The sequence below is a fragment of the Trichomycterus rosablanca genome, chromosome 22 (assembly GCF_030014385.1).
Source record: "Trichomycterus rosablanca isolate fTriRos1 chromosome 22, fTriRos1.hap1, whole genome shotgun sequence".
NCBI classification, from domain to species: Eukaryota; Metazoa; Chordata; class Actinopteri; order Siluriformes; family Trichomycteridae; genus Trichomycterus; species Trichomycterus rosablanca.
In genome coordinates this window covers 6,391,038-6,412,422 of record NC_086009.1, presented here as the reverse complement: position 1 = coordinate 6,412,422, position 21,385 = coordinate 6,391,038, and the positions used below count along the sequence as shown (strand labels likewise).

Sequence of the window (21,385 nt, the reverse complement as noted above, 5' to 3'; positions counted from 1 at the left end):
GCTATTAGACGAAGAGGAAATGTACTGTTAACTTGATCGTTAAAGCGGAGTGTTGTCGCATTTCATCTAAACACATCAGGTATGTATATTTGTGTGTGTGTGTGTGTGTGTGTGTGTGTGTGTGTGTGTGTGTGTGTGTGTGTGTGTGTGTGTGTGTGTGTGTGTGTGTGTGTGTGTGTGTGTGTGTGTGTGTGTGTGTGTGTGTGTGTGTGTGTGTGTGTGTGTGTGTGTGTGTGTGTGTGTGTGTGTGTGTGTGTGTGTGTGTGTGTGTGTGTGTGTGTGTGTGTGTGTGAGAGTGAGAGAGAAATGTTTGTGTTTTTCTGAGTGTGTGTGCAGTACAGTAGTAAATGTGAGGTTATGTAATAATGAGCTGTAATTCTAGATCCGTAATGGCTGCACAAGTTTCCACTTTTAATGGCAGTTAATGATGTGAACTCTGATGTAAAGTTGCGTTATATGCCAGGCAGCTAGACTCTTCTGTTATCTAAACCAAACAGTGCAGTTATCTTCTCTAAATGCCTGCAGCAACCTTATCTGAGAATTCATTCTAGCCATTACTGACTGTGGATCTTCAAATGCATCTGCTTTGAGTACAAAGCTAAATAAAATAAAAGTATGTTTGTTATTATATGTACATATGCACAAGTACAGTACAATAAACTTTCTTTCTTTGTAAATCCCAACTTGTAAGCTAGCCAGAAAGGCAAAGCAAACCCCCATAGGATAGCAAAGGACCTACAGCTTTCTACTGTGCATTATTGCTTACAATTTTATCAGTCTAGTCGTGTTCAATTTACCCTGAATGCGTCCTCTATACTGATTCGACCCTTCACCGCTGACTGAGGACGCCTCCCAACTGACATGCTCAACTCCGGCACGCATAGTCAGTACAGACTGCATTTTTCACCTGCACGGGTCGAGTTCATACACTTGACGGGCACTGTGCTCGGAGGGTCACACCCCCACCAGCGTTATTCCTCAGCCCTATGCAGGCGCCATCAGTCAGCCAGCAGGGGCCGCAGTTGCACCAGTTATGAGGACCTATGATCCAACTTTCTTTACCCTCTAACCCTGAACAACAGCCGATCGTTGTTCATGCGGCCGCCCAACCCAGTCGGAGAGGCAGAGCTGAGCTTCGATACGACGTATTACGAATGCCCAACTCTGGTGAGCTAGCGTACTTTACCACTGCGCCACTTGAGCGGCCTCATTATTGCTTACATTAACGTGATCAGCATGGACGAGTCATTAGAAAGAAACCTTACCTGCAACCTCCTCACAGATGTCAGTGTCTAGTATGCAAGTATGCAAAACAACATCTCGGTAAGCCAGAGGCATTTTGCAAACAAATGTTGTGAATTGATTAATAAGTAAGTATTTATATTTGATTAAAAGAACACATCAAGTGTTACGCATGAGGAGTGGTTATGCTTGTGTGGCAGCCAGTGGCACAGGAAACATTGCACAGTAGATTAAATAATAATTGTTACCTAATATTAGCAGATTCTTGAAGCAAAAGGAAGTCAGTCACGTAACACCAGGACAGTCATTTAAAACACTTTACATTTCACAATGAACTACTTTAAGAAATTCTACTTTAAGAATCTGTCAGTGGTTGTTGATTAAATCTAAAATATGCTGCAAATGCAAGATGGGCCAATAATATCTTAGCGGTTTCTTTTCACCCACCAGCAATGGATTACTACAGAGAGTTTTAAAGCATACAGACAATTATGCTATGCTCTTTGTATTTTGTATTGTACACTTTTGTCTGCATAATGTTTACATTGCTGTTGAATTACTATTGCCAGGGCCACTCATGCAGACAAGGTGGCAATTTAGAAAAGCAAATGCACCTTTAGCATCTTTAATAAAATGTTTCCTTGTACTAGGAAGTAAACACAAATATTGAAATAAAACTTAATTACAGGGCTTCAGCAGACTTGAAAATGTTGATTTTATGCCTGGTGCACGGGAAATAACTTCAAGCCAAATGGTTCAGTCACCACAAATCATTCTGTTCTCTCTGTCAGACATTAGAATGGCCACTGAGGGTAACCCAACAGAGGTGGTAAAGGTGCTTCATCTGCTGGTGATGGCATTCTGTTGGGGAATGCAGGTGTGGGTGTCATTTATAGCAGGTAACTCATTATTCACCTCATCTGCCACAACAACTCACAATAAACCAACCCCAATATAAATCTAAAAGAAGGTAAAGGTGTTTGCACGGCTTAGCAAATTTCCTGAAATTAATTATCTTAATGTTTATGTATGTAAATACATATACAGTGTATCACAAAAGTGAGTACACCCCTCACATTTCTGCAGATATTTAAGTATATCTTTTCATGGGACAACACTGACAAAATGACACTTTGACACAATGAAAAGTAGTCTGTGTGCAGCTTATATAACAGTGTAAATTTATTCTTCCCTCAAAATAACTCAATATACAGCCATTAATGTCTAAACCACCGGCAACAAAAGTGAGTACACCCCTTAGTGAAAGTTCCTGAAGTGTCAATATTTTGTGTGGCCACCATTATTTCTCAGAACTGCCTTAACTCTCCTGGGCATGGAGTTTACCAGAGCTTCACAGGTTGCCACTGGAATGCTTTTCCACTCCTCCATGACGACATCACAGAGCTGGCGGATATTCGAGACTTTGCGCTCCTCCACTTTCCGCTTGAGGATGCCCCAAAGATGTTCTATTGGGTTTAGGTCTGGAGACATGCTTGGCCAGTCCATCACCTTTACCCTCAGCCTCTTCAATAAAGCAGTGGTTGTCTTGGGGTCATTATCATGCTGGAACACTGCCCTGCGACCCAGTTTCTGGAGGGAGGGGATCATGCTCTGCTTCAGTATTTCACAGTACATATTGGAGTTCATGTGTCCCTCAATGAAATGTAACTCCCCAACACCTGCTGCACCCATGCAGCCCCAGACCATGGCATTCCCACCACCATGCTTGACTGTAGGCATGACACACTTATCTTTGTACTCCTCACCTGATTGCCGCCACACATGCTTGAGACCATCTGAACCAAACAAATTAATCTTGGTCTCATCAGACCATAGGACATGGTTCCAGTAATCCATGTCCTTTGTTGACATGTCTTCAGCAAACTGTTTGCGGGCTTTTTTGTGTAGAGACTTCAGAAGAGGCTTCCTTCTGGGGTGACAGCCATGCAGACCAATTTGATGTAGTGTGCGGCGTATGGTCTGAGCACTGACAGGCTGACCCCCCACCTTTTCAATCTCTGCAGCAATGCTGACAGCACTCCTGCGCCTATTTTTCAAAGACAGCAGTTGGATGTGACGCTGAGCACGTGCACTCAGCTTCTTTGGACGACCAACGCGAGGTCTGTTCTGAGTGGACCCTGCTCTTTTAAAACGCTGGATGATCTTGGCCACTGTGCTGCAGCTCAGTTTCAGGGTGTTGGCAATCTTCTTGTAGCCTTGGCCATCTTCATGTAGCGCAACAATGCGTCTTTTAAGATCCTCAGAGAGTTCTTTGCCATGAGGTGCCATGTTGGAACTTTCAGTGACCAGTATGAGAGAGTGTAAGAGCTGTACTACTAAATTGAACACACCTGCTCCCTATGCACACCTGAGACCTAGTAACACTAACAAATCACATGACATTTTGGAGGGAAAATGACAAGCAGTGCTCAATTTGGACATTTAGGGGTGTAGTCTCTTAGGGGTGTACTCACTTTTGTTGCCGGTGGTTTAGACATTAATGGCTGTATATTGAGTTATTTTGAGAGAAGAATAAATGTTCACTGTTATATAAGCTGCACACAGACTACTTTTCATTGTGTCAAAGTGTCATTTTGTCAGTGTTGTCCCATGAAAAGATATACTTCAATATCTGCAGAAATGTGAGGGGTGTACTCACTTTTGTGATACACTGTATAATGTATGCAATATGCTTTCTGCAGGGTTTGTCCTGGTCTCTCAGGTGAGCTTGCACACATTTGGCCTGGTTCAGAGCAAGCTTTTCCCTTATTATTTCTTCTGTGTGCTGGGCAGTAACACTGTTAGCCTGTCAATATATGCAGTGTACCATCCCAGAGAGCTGCTGGACTGGCATGAGACCATACAGGTAAGCTCAAACCTGATTTATTTTGTGTATAAGTGTATGCTGTGTAAAATAATATACATAATGTAGTCAAAAGTATATATAGAACTGTAACCCTTTTCAAAACTCGCCGTACCTTTGTGGCTGAAACAGCCGTTTCCGTTCTTTAGTAAGGGCTTTTCACAGGATTTTACAGTGTATCTGTGGGGATTTGTGCCCATTCAGTTAGACAAGCAATTTTAGGTCAGGTATAAGTCATGTTGGCAAACTAAGGAAATGACAGACTAAAATGGTTGAAATGTACTTTACAGAGAAATATAATCATCAGTTCAATTAAAACAATATTCATATATTTTGTTTGCTTGACAGATGACTTTGTTTTTCGTGGCTGTAATCATGGCGGGGCTGAATGCACAGTGGTTTGGGCCAGCCACCACCGAGCACATGCTGGTGATGAGAGAGATCGAGCAGGAGCACGGTCTTGGTGGAGAGGTGGGCTTTGGCACCAAGAGGGAACACTACGTTAAACTTCGTGAAAAGGATCCCAAATACAAGACCCACAGAAGCAGCTTTTACCGCTACCATGGCCTGTCCAACCTGTGCAACCTCATCGGTTTTGCCTGCACCAGCGTCAACCTGGTTTATCTGGCACTTCATTTGGCTTCATTGTGAAAACACTAAAACCCCTTTCACACTCAAAATGACCAGATTTTATTTAATTTGTTTGCAGGCTTTAGATAGTAGTTTGAGTCCCTTTTATGTAGTGATGTGTGAAATATTGCATAAAATATGGCATTATTTAGCGTTTTTGTCCATTGCAAAACTGGCCAACATCCATGTATTTCTGAATAAGTTAGTAGTTATTTTTCTTGATTGTCTTATTAAGTGATTTTAAGCTCATCCTGTTGTTGCTTCATATGCTTTTACTTATACCACATGCCTTAAACAAATCCTGTCCCTATCAGAAATCTATCAGCTTTTGTTTATCCCAGTCATTCCGTTAATTACCTGGGAAGTCTTGACATGGGATTTTGGTTCTGGAGTGTGTTTACACTAACAAATCACCTCGTAAGTAAGTATTACCTGTCATCTTAAAAAAGCAATCTCAGTGGAAATCTAATCTAGTATTAAATCTGACAGTGATGTGTTATTGATGACTCGTCTAGACGTGGTCGTGAGCGGCAGCCTCTCCAGTAGCTCTGTCAGTGTTGTACTTTTATAGCGTTTATTCTTTAGTTTGTGTAACTTTTTCTATCATGAATCTCAATAATTTCCCTCAGATAAATAAAGTATCTATCTACTGCATCATAAAACACAGGGGTCTATGTTTGCAAATGAGGTGCAAATAAATGCTTTTAAAATACTTCTTTGGTGCACACCAGTGCGAGCTCTAAATGGAAACACTATTTTTGCTTGTAATATGGATAAGACCCCTCCCATTTTGAACAGGAGTGGGGTTTTAGATAGACTTTAGATATTTTGTGGATGTAGCCTTTAGCCATGTTTATAACCATTTTCAAACACTGTCCATAAGCATGATTTTTTAACAGTGGTGCTGTACTTCTAATGGTGTGTTACCACTGACATTTTAGTTGTATCCAAGTTGAGTTTAAACCATGTCCAGGATCCTGTCTTTAAAATGAGTTTAATAGAATGTTAATTTTCATACATGTGAAAAATGTTTTTAGAGCCTGGGATTTGTATTCTTTTATAACCTATGAAAGAGTAGTTTTACTGTCAGAAGAAGCTGTAAGGAATAGTAAAATACTACTAGTAAATAAGTACTTCACTTGCTTTTTATGAATAGAAAATACATGGCATGGTGTCTTTGTTAGATTATGTACTGTTTAATGCAAACTGTACTAAACAAACAAATTCAGATATTCTTTGTGAATTAGTTAAACAAAATGATAAACCAAACCAGTTAAGTTATGGTTTAATTCGATGAATCAAGTTCTGCACCATTCTAATCAACAAAATAAGGAGATTTTTTTACCATAATTTTTACCAAAATTCCTACAAATGACATTATGGTAATTCATAATTTTTATTGTCATATTCACATGGATGCCTATACAATTGTCCCATAAGCACAGTAATTACAGGGTGTAGTGTCAAGTATTGTTAGGTTATTAAACAATATTATAATCATACTTGGGGGGTATAAAGGAAATGTTCTTTTTTACTATTAATGTCAAATCATACGCTATTTAAACATGGCTGCAATTATGATGGAACAGCAATGAAACAATAACATAATACAAATGTTTGTTTTGTTTTCAGTGTAAAACTTTTGCACTCAGTTATTTGTATTTTGTATTTGAGTGTTTTCTAATTGTGATTTTCATAATTGTGTAAGTGTGTATTATTATGAAAATTCTACTTAATAGTGAAATATTACAGAATGTACGTTGCGCGTGTGTTTGCCACTAGGGGGCGCTATCTACATAGATACAGTGCAGGGTTTGAAAACACTTCAACTTCAACTAGGTTTCAGCCATCATCAAGCAGCAGCTTGATTATTGACAACAGTATTATCTATGTACAATTTGTTCTAAAAGAGTGTTTTGAAGTAAAAAATAAAGATTTTGAAGTGTGTCTATTGGAATATGTGCCTCTTCAGTCAGAAGAGTATTTATGAGGTCAGGTACTGATGTTAAGGGGTCAGGTGTTGGTTGCCTACACAGCCAGCTTGCTTTGTGCACAGGGACATGATCATACTGGAACTTCCCTAAATTGTCACCACAAACTTTAAAGCATTTAGTTTATCTGATGTAATTAATTTTAGACACCTGTTAACAATGGATTTGGCTAAAACAAGTAAACTGTAATTGTCCACATTCTTAAGGCCACATGGTGCACATATTCTAATGCTTTAATAATATTTTTAAGAATATTGCAGGGCGGTAGTCATTGTGGTACAAATGAGGTTTTTTTCCCTCTTGTTTCTTATTAAAACACCAGGAAGTGTCTAAGATAAGCTCTTTTGGGAAGGAATGTAATGTGTTTCATTCCAGGAAATCTTGCCCCAGAAGCTTAATCTGCCATGAATCATAGGTAGTTTTCTATTTTTTCTTAATTAACGAGCAAAGTGTTGTACATTAGTCAAATCAGCAAGTGCATTAATACTTTTGTAGTTAGTTATCTGTACTTGCTTTCATTTGGGAACATGAAGACAAAACAAAAGCAAAATCAGGGTCAAATTACAAGAAAGAACGGAAAGAATTGGAATGAAGTCCCATTTTGTTTTTACTGCATTTTAGGTCACTTTAACCAGTAAACCTAAGCTTAAACAGTGCAGTGTTCCAGAACGACATTATTTTGTAATGAATTGTATCATTAGCTTTATTTTATATTTCATTTTTAAAAATCTGATTTTTAAAGCTATTCTTTATCTAACATATATGTTTGTATGAGTTGGTGATGAATGGAGTCTGTGTCTTTGTTTATTGTTTTGTGCATATCTGAAATTATATCACAATATAAATTATGATTACAGCCTTGACAAACAGATTCCATTCATTTTCAGGACACAGTACCTGTCTCTAGTAATCATACAACACACAACAGTTGTAAAATGAATTAATTCAGAATTGTACCTGTACTAAGAAACGTGGGATTTCAATTCGCTTTTTTCATATTTTAAAGATGTTTTTGTTTTGGGACTAAATGATTACATTTATAAATAAATAAAAGTATTTTACGGATAAAGTTAGTATAACTTTCTGTTTTGTGTGCTGTGTTAAATTTGTTTCCCCAGTTTTGAGCAAACCCTACTGATCAGAATAGACTTACTACTGTAGTTGTAGTCGGCTGTTACTTTAATGTTAATAGTGTCGTTAATAGTGTCTTGCTAGTGTGCTAGTGGTAAGAAGTGCAGGGTGTGGTTTGGGACAGATCCCACGCACTAGTAGTGTACATTGGGAGGGTCGGGCAGGATTGTGTAGTGCTGCTGTCCACACGATACAGATCCGGGAGCTTCATTACAGCACAAAAGTGACTTTACTCCTCAGTAATCCATCTTACTCCTGTAATACTGAACCTGTGAACATCTGGTAGCTCCGCCGCCACCGACAACAAGGAGTTTGTGTTTGTCAGGTTGGAAAGGTAAGTACAGTACTGCTGAACTTGCTTCTTTGTTTCCACCGTTTATTTATTTGATGGTTAAAGTTCAAAACAATTTCGAAATGCTTACTGAGTGAAATGTTAGTGTTCTGGTTCATGTTGCTTTCTAGCGTTTTCTGTAGGATGTTCACAACGGGGAGTGTTTAGGTGTGTGTTCAAGGTGTGTACTCCGGTCTACTGGTAACACCTAGCCTCAATTATAATAGACTAGTTATATAGAACCTGCCCGTTTTGAGGCACCTTGGTATAACCAGGTGAGGAGTTTGAAATGAGATGGAAACTTCAGCCTGTTGCAGTTTGCTTGCAAACCACTAAAATGTCAAGGGATGAAATGATTAATAAAATAAACATGTACGTTTACTGCCTGATTAAATGGCTTTTATGTTGTACAGAGTAAACAAACTTTAATATACCAGTGTGTTTGCTCTGCATCTACCTTGGACATTATTAACCTGTGCAACAGCACAACAGTCACCAGGAAAACTAACCTATATACACCTGAGGACATAAGTTTACTCTCACTGGCAACTTTATTAGGTACATTTAATTTGTGTCATCAGGAGGATCAAGAGCTTTCTGTTCACATTAAACTTCACGATAGGGTTAATGTGAATTTAGTGATTCTGATTGTGACATGGTTGTTGGTGCCAGATAGGCTGGTTCGAGTCAGTTGGAAACTGCTGATCTGGGATTTATATGTACAGCCCCAAAAAGAGGTGCGAAAATGGGTTGCAACCTACTCACAAAGAGTTTTATCCAGACAAGAACTTTAGGTTTTAAGAACTTTAATTTTTAATGAACATCCCAAGACTCCCTAGTTGCTCAAAAGCATTCAGGTTTTTTGGAATAATCCAGCAGACGTAGTTGGCCGTGTTTTAGGGAGGAAGGGTTGGATGGGGTTTCTTCTCGCTGTTGCTGCCATACACAATGTAGTCAATGAACTGAGGGGTGGGGTGGGATTGGGGCAGATTGAGCATAGCATGACACTATGAAGAAGTAAGAAAATAGGTTGCATTTATGGCAAATGCCATAAATCACATCTATGCACAACCACCACCAAGTCCGCTGTGCCTAAACTGATCTCAAATGGCTGAAAGACAGTGGAAACGTGTGCTAAGGTCAGATTAGTCCATGTTTTAGCTTGTTTTCATGTACAGTGTACATCAAGTGCTTTGTGACACACAAAAAGGACCACCCAGACTGTTATCAGTGAAAGGTGCAAAAGCCAACATCTGCCACCGGATGTGGGTACATCAGTTCCAGTAGGTTGGGAATGGGTGACTTTCGAATGTGTGACAGTTTTATTGATGCAGAGATGTATTTTGGGATTTTTGAGAGACATCTGCTGCTATCAGTGCAATGTTTTTTCCTAGGAAGTCTATGGTCATTTCATCAAAACAATGCCAGGCCTTATTCTATGCTACAACAGCAGGGTTATGTAGACACAGAGTGTGTGTGAATTACTGGCCTGCCTGCAGTCTAGATCTGTCTCCTATTGAAAATGACTCAAAAGCAGCAACCATGAGCAGCTGAAGTCTTGTGTTGGCAAAAAAATCCACTTCCACAAAGTGTAATTAATATGAAAGATGATGTAGCAAAGTGGTAAACATGCCTCTCTCCCAATTTGTTTTGAGTGAGGTGCAGGCAGCGAATTCTAAACTTGTTTGTATTCAAAAATAGAATTAAGCTGGTTTTAAAGAATTTGAAATATTTGTCAGGTAAATAAAGATTTAATAAAATTAACAAATTATAGATTCTTGTTTTTACTGTATTTTACAAACTGTTCCAACTTTTCCTGGAAATGAGGGTTGTATACCAAGTACAATCACCTCATTGTTTGTTAGGAAAATTTGTTTTCTCCATCCCACAACAGATAGAGATAACTATCACTCAGAGATAGCATACACCACTATCTATTGGTCAGCTAGTAGAGCACGTCAATAAAAGTAACCCTACATGATGACCTGCATTCGACCCCTTTTTAGCTGCCTAGTTTATGGTTTCAAAGTGGCCAGACATCTGCCAGGGCTTTAAATTGCACCATATGGGGAATTAAAGCAGCGACAGAAAATCATTCATTATTCATACTCATTGCTGAAAGTCTTCTTTATTGGGTGGAATGATAACTCTTGTTTTTGGGGTTTTGTTTGCCGTAGTACGTACTGTGATTTGTGCTTAGGACATGTGACTTGACCTTTTGGAGGCTGAAATTTTCTGCAATTATAATCACTACATATTAGAAGGCCACCAAATTAATAACAAGTTGCTATATGTGTCCTTTATCCAGCAGATATTCAGCAATTGTAAGTCATTTGTATTCCAATCATTTACTTACAAAAATGTACAGTTGCAGATATTTTTCAATTCCCAAAGACTGATAGAAAATACAGGTTCCATATAAGTGTATGTAGTCATCTAAAGCCTAGATGCTGCAACTGCCTTCACGACCGCAGTTTCTTGGCTTTTGTTTTAAAATGAACTGGCCATTGTGAGATGTAATGAAGGTACCTCTGATAAGATACTGTAAATCTGGACTGAGTAGTATATACATAGTGATTTTGAGCCGGGTTAAGAATAAATAGTAGTCATAAGGATAAGTCATAAATGTAGTATTTGTGTTTTTCACTTATCGTAAAAATAACATCAGTCTCAATAGTTTTATTATTATTTTAGGTTATGTTAAAAATGTGGTTATTGGGTAGGGTTAACATGCTAGTACACCACTGTGGAGTGTTTAAGCTTCCGACCTGTCTGGACATCCAGCAGACACAGTTGGCTATGTCTGAGGGAGGAAAGGTTGGATAAGGTTACTTCTCGCTGTTGCTGCCATATGCGATCTACACGATAAGTGGGGGCTGGTGGGATTGGGGCAGATTGAGCCTAGCATGACACTCCATACATGGTATAGCTCTGTGTGGGAACCCGCCGCAGACAGGTGATAAGAAGCTGTTAGCATCTTGCATGCGTGTCTGAGGTGGCCAGATTGGAGGAGGTGGACACAGCAATGGAAGTTTAATGGGGAACTGGGAATGACTAGAATGGTTGAAAAAGATTATCTTTTGTTTATACATAGTACTATATAGTACTATAAATACATACTTCTGTTTGTATATGCAAATGTGTTGTACAGTGTGGATTTAAACAAAGTCATAAAAATACAGTATAACAACAGTCAGACCAATGGTTAAAAATGATCGCTCTTGTTATTAGAGAGGACCTTCTTTTTGGTGTGTTTCATACCTCTGATACACCACAGTCCTCTTGCTTAAAAGTTGCGACACCTCCTGCAATATAACCCATGTGTAAATGTCTCTCATCACACAGTGTGAAGTTTAACTGTCAAACAGACAGCACATAAGGAAGTGGCTATGTCTTAACACCATTCTTTAATGCATGTGACATGTTTTAGAGCAACAGAGCTACTTATCTGAAACTCTGTACAATGTTTTCATTACAAATTATATAATCTCTGTAGTTTTTTTTTTTTACATGGGCTTGGTAGTACTTTGGAAAACTGTTGTTACATAACACAAACCACCCCTGTAGTGCTGCCAAAAATATAAAAGTGGTCCAAAACCATCTTGAAATACAGGGGTACCTTGATACTCATACATTTATATTCTCAGAAGTCTCACAGTAGGGGCCCAACTTGCTATGAATGCTCATGGTTTTGAATTGGGATGTCCAACAAATGATGGTGAAGTGTCCACATACTTTTGGCCATATACTGCATTTGCTTCAATATTGTAGCCTTAATAAGGTATATTACCATTATATACTCTTTAGGGGTCTTGTAGATCCCAGTTCAAAAACAGGGCTCTAGAGGTTCTGTAATTAAGGAGGTATTATGTAATGTGTGTAGATACTTATTTGCACTCCACTGCTGAGAATGTAGATGCTTATTGCACCTACCTTGCCTGACCCCCCACTAAACACACATGCACACAAGCGTGTGCTCGGACAGAGCTCTTCCTCCCATAGAACAGTGGCAGCTTGCCCAGTTCATTGTTATGTAATAATATCTGCACCTCTGGAGAGGAGTCGTGCCCGGAGCGCTTGGTTTGCTCTCTCTAATGGCTGTTCGTGTTTTGTTCGGGGCCCGTTGTCATGGTGACACACATCACCAGAGGCCACTGGAAGACCGTATGGCACTAAATGATGAGGCGGGGCGATAGAAGAGGAGGAGGGTACAGTGAGTGGGCTTCTATTTTTTTATTTCGAGCTCAGTGCTTAGTTGGGAGTTGGAGATGATCGACTCAGGGGGTTATGATGAAATGGTAATATAACCAGATTTATATGACTTTGTTAGGTAATGTGGTTCGAAATGGACTGTGGACAGAAATTCTCAGTAAACTTTGTGCTTTTAATTTAGTCAGAACGTAACAAATTTGATTCCATTTTGCCATTAAAATGAAATGTAGTCATGGTTTGTTTAACATCACCTGTCCTCTAGATGGCGTCGGCGAATGACTCGCGGCAGCAGCAGCACGTTCAGAAGGACGCAGCAGATCAGAACTTTGATTACATGTTCAAGCTTCTGATTATTGGCAACAGCAGTGTGGGCAAAACCAGCTTCTTGTTCCGCTACGCAGACGACTCCTTCACGTCGGCCTTCATCAGCACCGTTGGCATTGACTTCAAGGTCAAAACGGTCTATCGGAACAACAAGCGGATCAAGCTGCAGATATGGGTAAGCTTGTGCGGTTCTTTATACAGATATGGTACAGTTGTGTCTTTACATTATCTACAGTGTCAAAGTCAGAATTCTACATACACCCTTAAGGGAGATGTATGAAAATGCATTCTTGGCATTTTAGAGATCTCTGCTATATAAACACATTGATATTTGGTATGCAAAACAGGTCTGTGTCGTTGTACATACATTAATTTAAATGTTTTAGTTAAAGGGAGTTAAGTTAAAAAGCAGCTTTTCTCATTTGAACTTCAGAATATCTGAATGAGGACCGAATGAATAAAAAAAAAAAGATTGTTTGAAAGTTAGGGGTTTTCTGAAAATATTACAATTTGGACCCATGTTGTTGTCCAGCACCCACTCTACCAGCTGTGCCACCGTGCTGCCCAGCAACAGTGCAATGAATAATAATGTATACCCCTATGCCTACAAATTATGTTTTAGCCTTTTGGATAGTTGGAAATAGTTCAGGAACAAAACAGATCCACTCTTGGATTGCAGGTATTGGGCAATAGAGAATCAACTCTGAAGAATCAATTCATTAATGAAGAGTCAAGTCATTGAACTGATTTCTCTCTATCTACAATATTATATATAGTATAAGCATGAAGTTAAGAATTATTGATTGTTAAAAAAAACTGCATGCATAATGCCACTGGATGTCTCTTGACATTAAGCAGATGCTTCTCTGAGGATGCGTTTCCTCATGTACCTGGCACCAAATAATCTAACATTCACAGCAGGCAGATGAAGTAAATGGTTCGTCTTAATGTGTTCAGTGGCATCTTTCCAATGCTGAGAAAGTCTGATGTTATCCTGTGCTTTTTCCACCTGAAAGCCAACACTATGGCTGCACGAAGTGTTTTCTGGCAAAGCAACGTATTTGTACTTTTCTCTATTAAGCTAAGAAGCTTTGCTGGTGAAGGTATTTTATTTATTGTTATAAGCACAGCCTTTCAACCAGGGACAGATCGGCTTTCACCATGCTTCACTGACCAGTACATAGTAATTTGGAAGTCATGAAGTATTGATGTAATTCATTACACTCCCAGCAAGTATTTACTAACATAACTCATGTTGTATCACTGATTTTAAAATGTTCTTTTTTAAATCTTAAAAATAAGTCTTTAGTATAATAATAAAGCTTTTTTCACAACTAACTGTTTGTTATAAACTAGCTTAAGTTGATTGCTGGTAGAAATTAGTGGGATTTAGAATTAACACTACAACATCTAATGTTTAGGTGGCTTTAGCATATAGCTTACAGGCAGCTAGCACACAGGCTAACTAACTGCTAATTAAGCAGCTTGCTAGTTTGAGGGTCTCCTCATCCTGTAATAACTTGAATTGTGATGTTAGTATTTAGCCAAAATGTCATATTTTCTCAATTGTTTCACTGTATATACTTAAAATACCTTTTATTTATACATATGTTCTACTTGATAAACTAAATGTATTTTTTTTTTAAATGTTTCAGAACCAGCCATCCAGGACCAGTTTTTTTATTATGTATTAAACTATTATGTTTTGTGTTATTTTGTCCCAAAAACACAAAACAGAAAAGATTTCTTTTACTACAGGATTAAATATGTGCGATAATTTCATCTTCACATGTACTGTGTGCAGCAGGTTACACACCACAGTGTCGCACCAGTGTAAACAGGATATGACACGTTTCTAAAGGCCATAGTCACCATTGACTTTTCTGTTATCACGCTCCCTCATCTGGAGGGACGCCGGTGTGCTTTTCTTTTGTTTTCTCATTCATTGTTTATAGATTCCATCTGTTCTGTGGTGAACGGATAATGTAAAAGCACACTTCTACACATATATTATTTATGATTGGCAAAAGTTTACACTTAGGAAACATGGCCACGGTGTGGTCAAAAGTATCTGGACACCTGACCATGAGCTTGTTTGACATGTCAATCCAAAACCATTATTTTCTGAGTTAAACCTCTCTTAGCCTAATAGCTTTTACTCTTCTGGAAAGTTTGCGCGTGTCTCTGGACATTTTTGTTTTTGTAGTCAAAGAAGCATGTATGACGTTTGATACTAACGTTGAATGAAAAGGCCAGGCTTGCCAGCAACGTTTTAATTATTATAATTATGTGTTTAACAGTGTTTAGATCAGGACTTGTTTGTCTTCATTTGTGGGAAGGCTCTTTTATTTTTTCAACATGACTGTTTATAATTCCAAACATTTCTACACTGAACAAATGATTAAAAGTTTGTTGCTGGCAGCAGCTTCTGGATGAGCGTATACAGTATTTACAAAAAGTGGTTATGTAAAACAGTGAATATCTTGTCTTTGTTCTGGTAAGGTTTAAATACAGGTCAGCTTTGATTTACAAGTCGCTGCTGCTCGTTTTTATTTGCATTGAACATTTAAGTGTCCTAGCGTTAAAGAATTCCAAATTTACTAATGTCAATGAAAACCTGCATGCATATTTTCTTTTAGCTTTATGTTTAGCTAATTTCACTGCTGTTTATCATTAATTAAAACACACACATTCACATGGCTTCAATGGAAAATGCTGAGTGACACTGTTGCCTGGGAAACCTCTCCCATCCCTCTTACTTATGCAGATAAGAGGACCGACCAGTTTTCTGTAGTTGATTTATTATTATTATACATTTAACCTTGTTCATACTTTATTTATCTTAAATTTGGTTTAAGATTTGGTGGTTTTAAACCGTGTTTATGGCGATAGTAGCTCACCAGTTAAGGTACCTGGATTAATAATCGCAAGGTCACTGTTTCAAACCACTGCCAGGTCGCCTCTGGTGAGCCCCTGAGCAAAGCCCTCAACCTTCGGGATTCTTGGATTGTTTTCAGTCACAAATTTAAGTTACTTTGGATAAAAGCATCTGCTAAATGTCATAGATGTAAACAACTTCTTTGTGTGGGACAAAGGTGGCATAGCTGTGCTAGTGGTCATGTTCGATTATTAGTTGCTGTTTACTCTGTTATTAAAATAAAATAGCAAATATGTGTCACATGTGAGGGAAATGTATTGGATTTGGGCTAATTTTTCTCTGTAGTGTAAATATATATATTTTTATACACTATCTGGCCAAGACGTTTCCCTTTTTATTACAGTAATATTTTGTTGAATCATCTTTAGCTTTGATTATGGTGCATGTTTCCTGTGGTATTGTTTTGACCACCTTATGCAACACTTTTACTGTAACATCTTTTCCACAACCAAAAACTTTACTTCCAAAGTGATTCTTTAAGAAATAGGAAACTACTAACTGGATACATTTTAACTTTTGGATAAAAAAGTTAATTTATAGCCATATAAATTAAATCATGGCCCACTTTACTTTCAGTTTTGTATAGAATAGAATACTTGGTATACATTTAGAGATTCAGCTTGAGATTTAAACAAATAGTTTGTGTGTACACCCCTGGGGTCCTGGGTCAGTGAGGAGTCTGTCAGATTATCATTTTGTCTGTACTGGCACAGAGGTCTGATGTTCAGTTTGAGAGATGAGGAGGTTAAAGAGTGGTTAGACGATTTAATCAGTTTTGTGTATAAACTTTGTATAAACTCTTGGTTTTTATAGTTTATTGGACCATGGAGGCATGGAGGTGGAAGTATTTTACTATCTACAGTACATATTTCAACAATAAGACTGATCGCGACCACTACCAGATTGATGTAAAATACTGCCCTCTGCTGGTTATTAATAGTATCGACCCTGTATGACTTAAGCTCAAACGAAAAACACTCGGCAGCAGCACGTTTTCACATACATTTCAAATACTGAATAAAGTTATCAAGAACAAAGCACGTCCTTAAGTGTCCTTAACCCACTGGGAAATAAGAAATTAATAAATATAGTCTCATATTTTGGAAAAATTGAGTTAAAAAAGTGTTGTTTTTTTGCTTCACGAAATGTACATAAAAACAGCAATGAATTCCAAATCCTTTTTGGCCTGTAGTCAATTACAAACAGTACAGAGTCATGATGTTTCTGCTAATCAACATTCATGGTTTTGTATATATAATCTCATCCTATATTTGATGGCTGCAAAATGTTGCTAAAATCAGGGCAGGACCATGTTTACCACCAAAGATGGCAACATATGTTGCTCTGAGATGCGTGTGTAACCTTTCTCAGCATTGATTGTTTCCTCACAGATTATTACTAAGTAATTACAAATTACTTATGCCTTTGGCACCAACACAACCCATTATCATTGCATTGGATGAAACCTAAATGGTCCTTTACCTCTTTTGCATGGAGAACACAAAATCTTTCAGACCACTTGTCAGGATCGAAGTTCACAGGCATTCAATATTGCTTTTGCCAGTGCCCTTCATACACTTGAATGTATTTGGATTTTAATAATGTTATGGACTGTACATGGTAGAAGTATGATATTCCTTGCAAATGTGAATAAGACATATGTTTTTCACCTATTTGATCTGCTAATATATCTGTTTTTGCTTTTTGAAGTAAATACCTGTAAAACACAGTTTACAGATCACTGCTTTCTGTTTTAGTTGCATTTTGCCTACTGGCCGATCTATTTTAAAATAGGATTAGTGTTAGTTACATGGCTGTTGCATTGCACTGTATTTTATACTTAACCCTGGCCTTATATTTATTGCTGTTAGGACACTGCGGGACAAGAGCGCTATCGAACCATTACTACAGCTTATTACCGAGGAGCCATGGGCTTCCTGCTTATGTTTGACATTACCAACCAGGACTCCTTCAGTGCTGTTCAGGACTGGTAAGTAGCTCTTTAACCATGTTCACACTATGTACAATCTAGGTGTGTGTGCCATAAATCAAAAGTGGAATAAATAAAACTAAGAAGCTCTGCTCCTTCCTCTGTGTGATATTTTAAGGGCTACTCAGATTAAGACGTACTCATGGGACAATGCACAGGTGATTCTGGTGGGTAATAAATGTGATCTGGAGGACGACCGACTCATTCCAACAGAGGACAGCCAGAGATTAGCTGATGAACTAGGTAAGAATACACACACACACACACCCAACACAAACAGCAAACAGAGCACACCCTCTTTTATACACAAATGACTGTGCACATGTTCAAAATTCTGCTCAAAGCATTAGTTCTGATGTTTCAGACCCTAAACAAAGAGTATAAAGAGGTTAACTGGTAACATACAAATAAATCTGTTGTGTTACTGACTATCCATAGTATAGAGAATGGCTAATTATTCCCTGTTGTTTCACATATTATTTTTCCTCCCCTTTTTGCTTTGTCCCAATTTGGACATACTTAATGTCCCTGTGCTTTGTAACTACCTTTGTAGGTAGTACGGCAGCCTCAAAGTGATACCCCATCTCTTGAGACTTGGCAGTAATGAGCTAATATTAGACTGCAGCTCTATTTTTGGTCACTTCTGACCAGAAGCCTATTAAAGTTAATTGCACACTATTTATGGTGACAGCCCTTTATTTCTGAACATTCTGATTTTGGTTTTTCTTTTTTTCAGGATTTCAGTTCTTTGAGGCCAGTGCCAAAGACAACATCAACGTGAAGCAGGTGTTTGAGCGGCTGGTGGATATAATCTGTGAGAAAATGAATGAAACTATGGAGGGAGACGGTCCACTTAACAGCCATAAAGATCCCAACGTACTGGACTCTCCAGCAGATGAGCATAGAGGCTGTGCCTGCTAAAACACCAACACCACACCTTTTTACTTCTGTTCTGCTCTCCATACTGCATACTACTACCCTACTGCTGTATGTACACCTATCTTGGAGCAATATGGCAAGACTTAGACTTGTTGCTCTGGAGAAAGTCTGAGGTCTGATTTATCTTCTGCACTTTTTCACATTTCTTAGACTTAAAGTAAATCGTGTGCCAGTCTCTGCCAAAATGGTACAAACTGGTGTACTTTTAAGTGTTTGGCAAACATTATTTATTTGGCCAGTCGAGTTGTGAGTGCCATAATAATCTTACAGTCCTCATTAACTGTTGCAGATCATCATACCTCATGTGTTACAAACTTAAACCACTAAACAGCTGGTAAGGGTCTTTGTACTATCAGCGAACAGATAAACAGCTGTCCAACCACACCCATGCATTCCCTTACAGCCATGTTACCCACAGCCACCACTTTTCTAAATCGGGGGCCCCAGTTTGGTAGAATTTTAGGCTACACTAGATGTGTCCTGCCAATTAATGTTGTTTGTGTTTGTAATGGGTGCAGTTACTAGCCCATTTTATATGAGCACAGACAAGTCATTTCTTACATATATATGTTTCTTTATGCTTTTGTCAAATTCTTCACATTTATTTTCAGTATCCACTTTATTCTGGTCAGTGTGCCAGTATGTCACACATAAGCATAGCTTATTCCCGTATTTATATGAAGTGGTAATTTATTCCAAGTGGTAAGTTTACAGTAACCGACTAGCAAGTTTTTAGGAGATGGGGAAAAAACAGAATACCGGAAGTAAACCTATGCACATCTACCTGTATAACCATTGCCAATTCCCAATCATTAGCTGAGTCCTTCCAATCACACAACAGTTACAAACCTGGTCACTTCTTTATAAACTCTGTACAATTGAAAATGGACCTTTAATTGAAGATCCAAATCCTAAATATCCTAGTCTGCAGCACAACTGTGTCAAAAGGGTACTCAAAGCCATAATCTCTGTATAATAGGACCACTGTTTTTTCTTGTGTTTAGATTGGAGTTCCAGTTGACCAATTAATACTCCCCTATCTATCAAATTATTTTCTTATTTTGTTTAAATAAATATATGGCTAGGCAAACTCACAAACGAGTGTCAGGTATGTTGTTGGGCACTCAAACTCACCTGCTGAAACTTAGAGAGCTGGTTTGAGTGACACCGTCCAATGTCAATAAGATTTGTTGAGGATCAGATGGACAGAAAAAGCAGGAGCAAGGTCTTCTTTATGGCACAACAGCCTTAATCAACTGCTAGATTCTTGGCCAGTTTGTGTGACTGTAAACAATGTCATTCATATTCAAGCAGCTTCTAATTTATGGCAGCCTTGTTTTATGGTTGTTCTTGGATTACATTTGACCATCTAGACAAATTCCCTCTTAACAGAACAGGTGACAGTTTGGGTTTTCGTGGTATTGGGTATATGGATGTCAAGTATTAAGCTTTTGAGAATGCCTACTGTTTCAACATCCTGGTGCAACCTGGTCAGTATGATAACACATAAACTAAAGTACCTTCTATGGCACATTGTTTAATCTCCACCCCTTGCTTTTCTTTTTCGTAATTTACCACACATACAGTAAACTGCCGTTGTTATCTGTTGGCACCTCTGAGTAGATACACTCTGGTCTTTTTTTCTTTTGTCTTGTTTTAATTTAATGCCAGCCTGCTGAAAAAGTATCATGGATAAAGCAATTGTCGTTCCCTTATAAAGAGTACGAAACCTGGTCCACTTTTTATTAACACTAGCTATTTGTTTTCTGTAGCTCTGTTTGCTAACTGGGTTTATTCAGTGTCTGCTACTGTATTTAATCATCTGTGCAGTATTGAAGGCTTTTGTTCTACTGGACGGACATTATTAGCACACCTGACTAGCAGCTGGAGCAGCGCTAGCGATTAATACACACAAGCATTAATACACACTCTATTTTACTCAGTGGATTTTGTATATCTGCTCTGTTCTGTTTTGGGCCGGCAATGTTGAAAGAAGTAAAGAACTGAATGTATGGACTGTTTACAAAATAAAGCTTTTTATTTAACTTTTAGTGGCTTGGTGAATTATTACAATTTTACAAAAAACGTACCTGATTTTAGCATTCAGTTTTACATTTTCTAAACAAATACTAAGGCTGGAGGTGTGTTTTCTTTGACATGTTATATCTGCTTTTAGATTTAATTATTTAGTAATATTTTGTTAGTTTAATTTTTTTATGCTTATATACAGAATAATTAAACTACCATTTATTAGGCTGTAAAGTTGATATCTAGCTTACTGTTTGAGGTAACCACCACTGTTTACTAGCACCTGGCCTAATTATCAAGAAACTGGAAGCCTCTAAATCAGATTACAGCACATAGATGACAAATTAGGTAAATTATTTATATTTTATGCAGTTGCAGTCGGAAATATTCAACCCCCTCTTACTTGAAATGACACTCAGTTTTTGTGATGGCTCCTTAATTTCATCATGGTTGCAACACATCTATGGGTGGTGTTTATATAACACATCACAGCTGATGGATACCAGTATTACATTATTTTAGCTTAATTTTGGGTTTGTTGTAACAACAATTATTTTCTTTGCAAGCAAGATTACATTTTCTCCATTGCTTTACTTTACTGTGGGTATTGTGTTCCTGGAATCATACACAGAGCCCTCCTTTGCCCAAACATGAGTTGTTAAATAATGGTCACAAGGATTTAATTTGGCCTGATGGTTGTTCTCTCTGTTTATTTTTTAAGAGATGAGTTTTGAATGGGCTGTAGGAACAGAGATTAGTGTGGCGC

The 21,385-nt window shown here is 38.2% G+C and overlaps 2 protein-coding genes across 3 annotated transcripts; both read left to right on the top strand.

Moving 5' to 3' along the window:
- tmem205 (transmembrane protein 205) lies at positions 1 to 6,682 on the top strand. The gene is made up of 4 exons (XM_063018721.1): positions 1 to 79; positions 2,034 to 2,141; positions 3,945 to 4,108; positions 4,454 to 6,682. The coding sequence occupies exons 2-4, from the start codon at positions 2,042 to 2,044 to the stop codon at positions 4,754 to 4,756; spliced, it is 567 nt and encodes a 188-aa protein (XP_062874791.1). The 5' UTR covers positions 1 to 79; positions 2,034 to 2,041; the 3' UTR covers positions 4,757 to 6,682.
- Positions 6,683 to 8,074: 1,392 nt separating this feature from the next.
- Positions 8,075 to 20,636, top strand: rab3db (RAB3D, member RAS oncogene family, b). Of its 2 annotated transcripts, none has more exons than XM_063018424.1 (5): positions 8,075 to 8,191; positions 12,663 to 12,899; positions 17,534 to 17,652; positions 17,771 to 17,895; positions 18,389 to 20,636. In XM_063018424.1, the coding sequence occupies exons 2-5, from the start codon at positions 12,663 to 12,665 to the stop codon at positions 18,571 to 18,573; spliced, it is 666 nt and encodes a 221-aa protein (XP_062874494.1). In that variant the 5' UTR covers positions 8,075 to 8,191; the 3' UTR covers positions 18,574 to 20,636. The 2 variants fall into 2 exon arrangements, with proteins under 2 accessions (XP_062874494.1, XP_062874493.1); XM_063018423.1 differs by lacking the exon at positions 8,075 to 8,191 and adding an exon at positions 12,348 to 12,486.
- Positions 20,637 to 21,385: the final 749 nt, after the last annotated feature.

Bases quoted from the DNA above. Each gene is read 5' to 3' on its own strand.
- tmem205 (XM_063018721.1), top strand. From the start codon at position 2,042: ATGGCCACTGAGGGTAACCCAACAGAGGTGGTAAAGGTGCTTCATCTG. The intron at 2,142-3,944 runs GTAACTCATTAT...TGCTTTCTGCAG, and splicing joins GTGGGTGTCATTTATAGCAG to GGTTTGTCCTGGTCTCTCAG. The intron at 4,109-4,453 runs GTAAGCTCAAAC...TTTGCTTGACAG, and splicing joins ACTGGCATGAGACCATACAG to ATGACTTTGTTTTTCGTGGC.
- rab3db (XM_063018423.1), top strand. From the start codon at position 12,457: ATGATCGACTCAGGGGGTTATGATGAAATG. The intron at 12,900-17,533 runs GTAAGCTTGTGC...TATTGCTGTTAG, and splicing joins GGATCAAGCTGCAGATATGG to GACACTGCGGGACAAGAGCG. The intron at 17,653-17,770 runs GTAAGTAGCTCT...TGATATTTTAAG, and splicing joins TTCAGTGCTGTTCAGGACTG to GGCTACTCAGATTAAGACGT.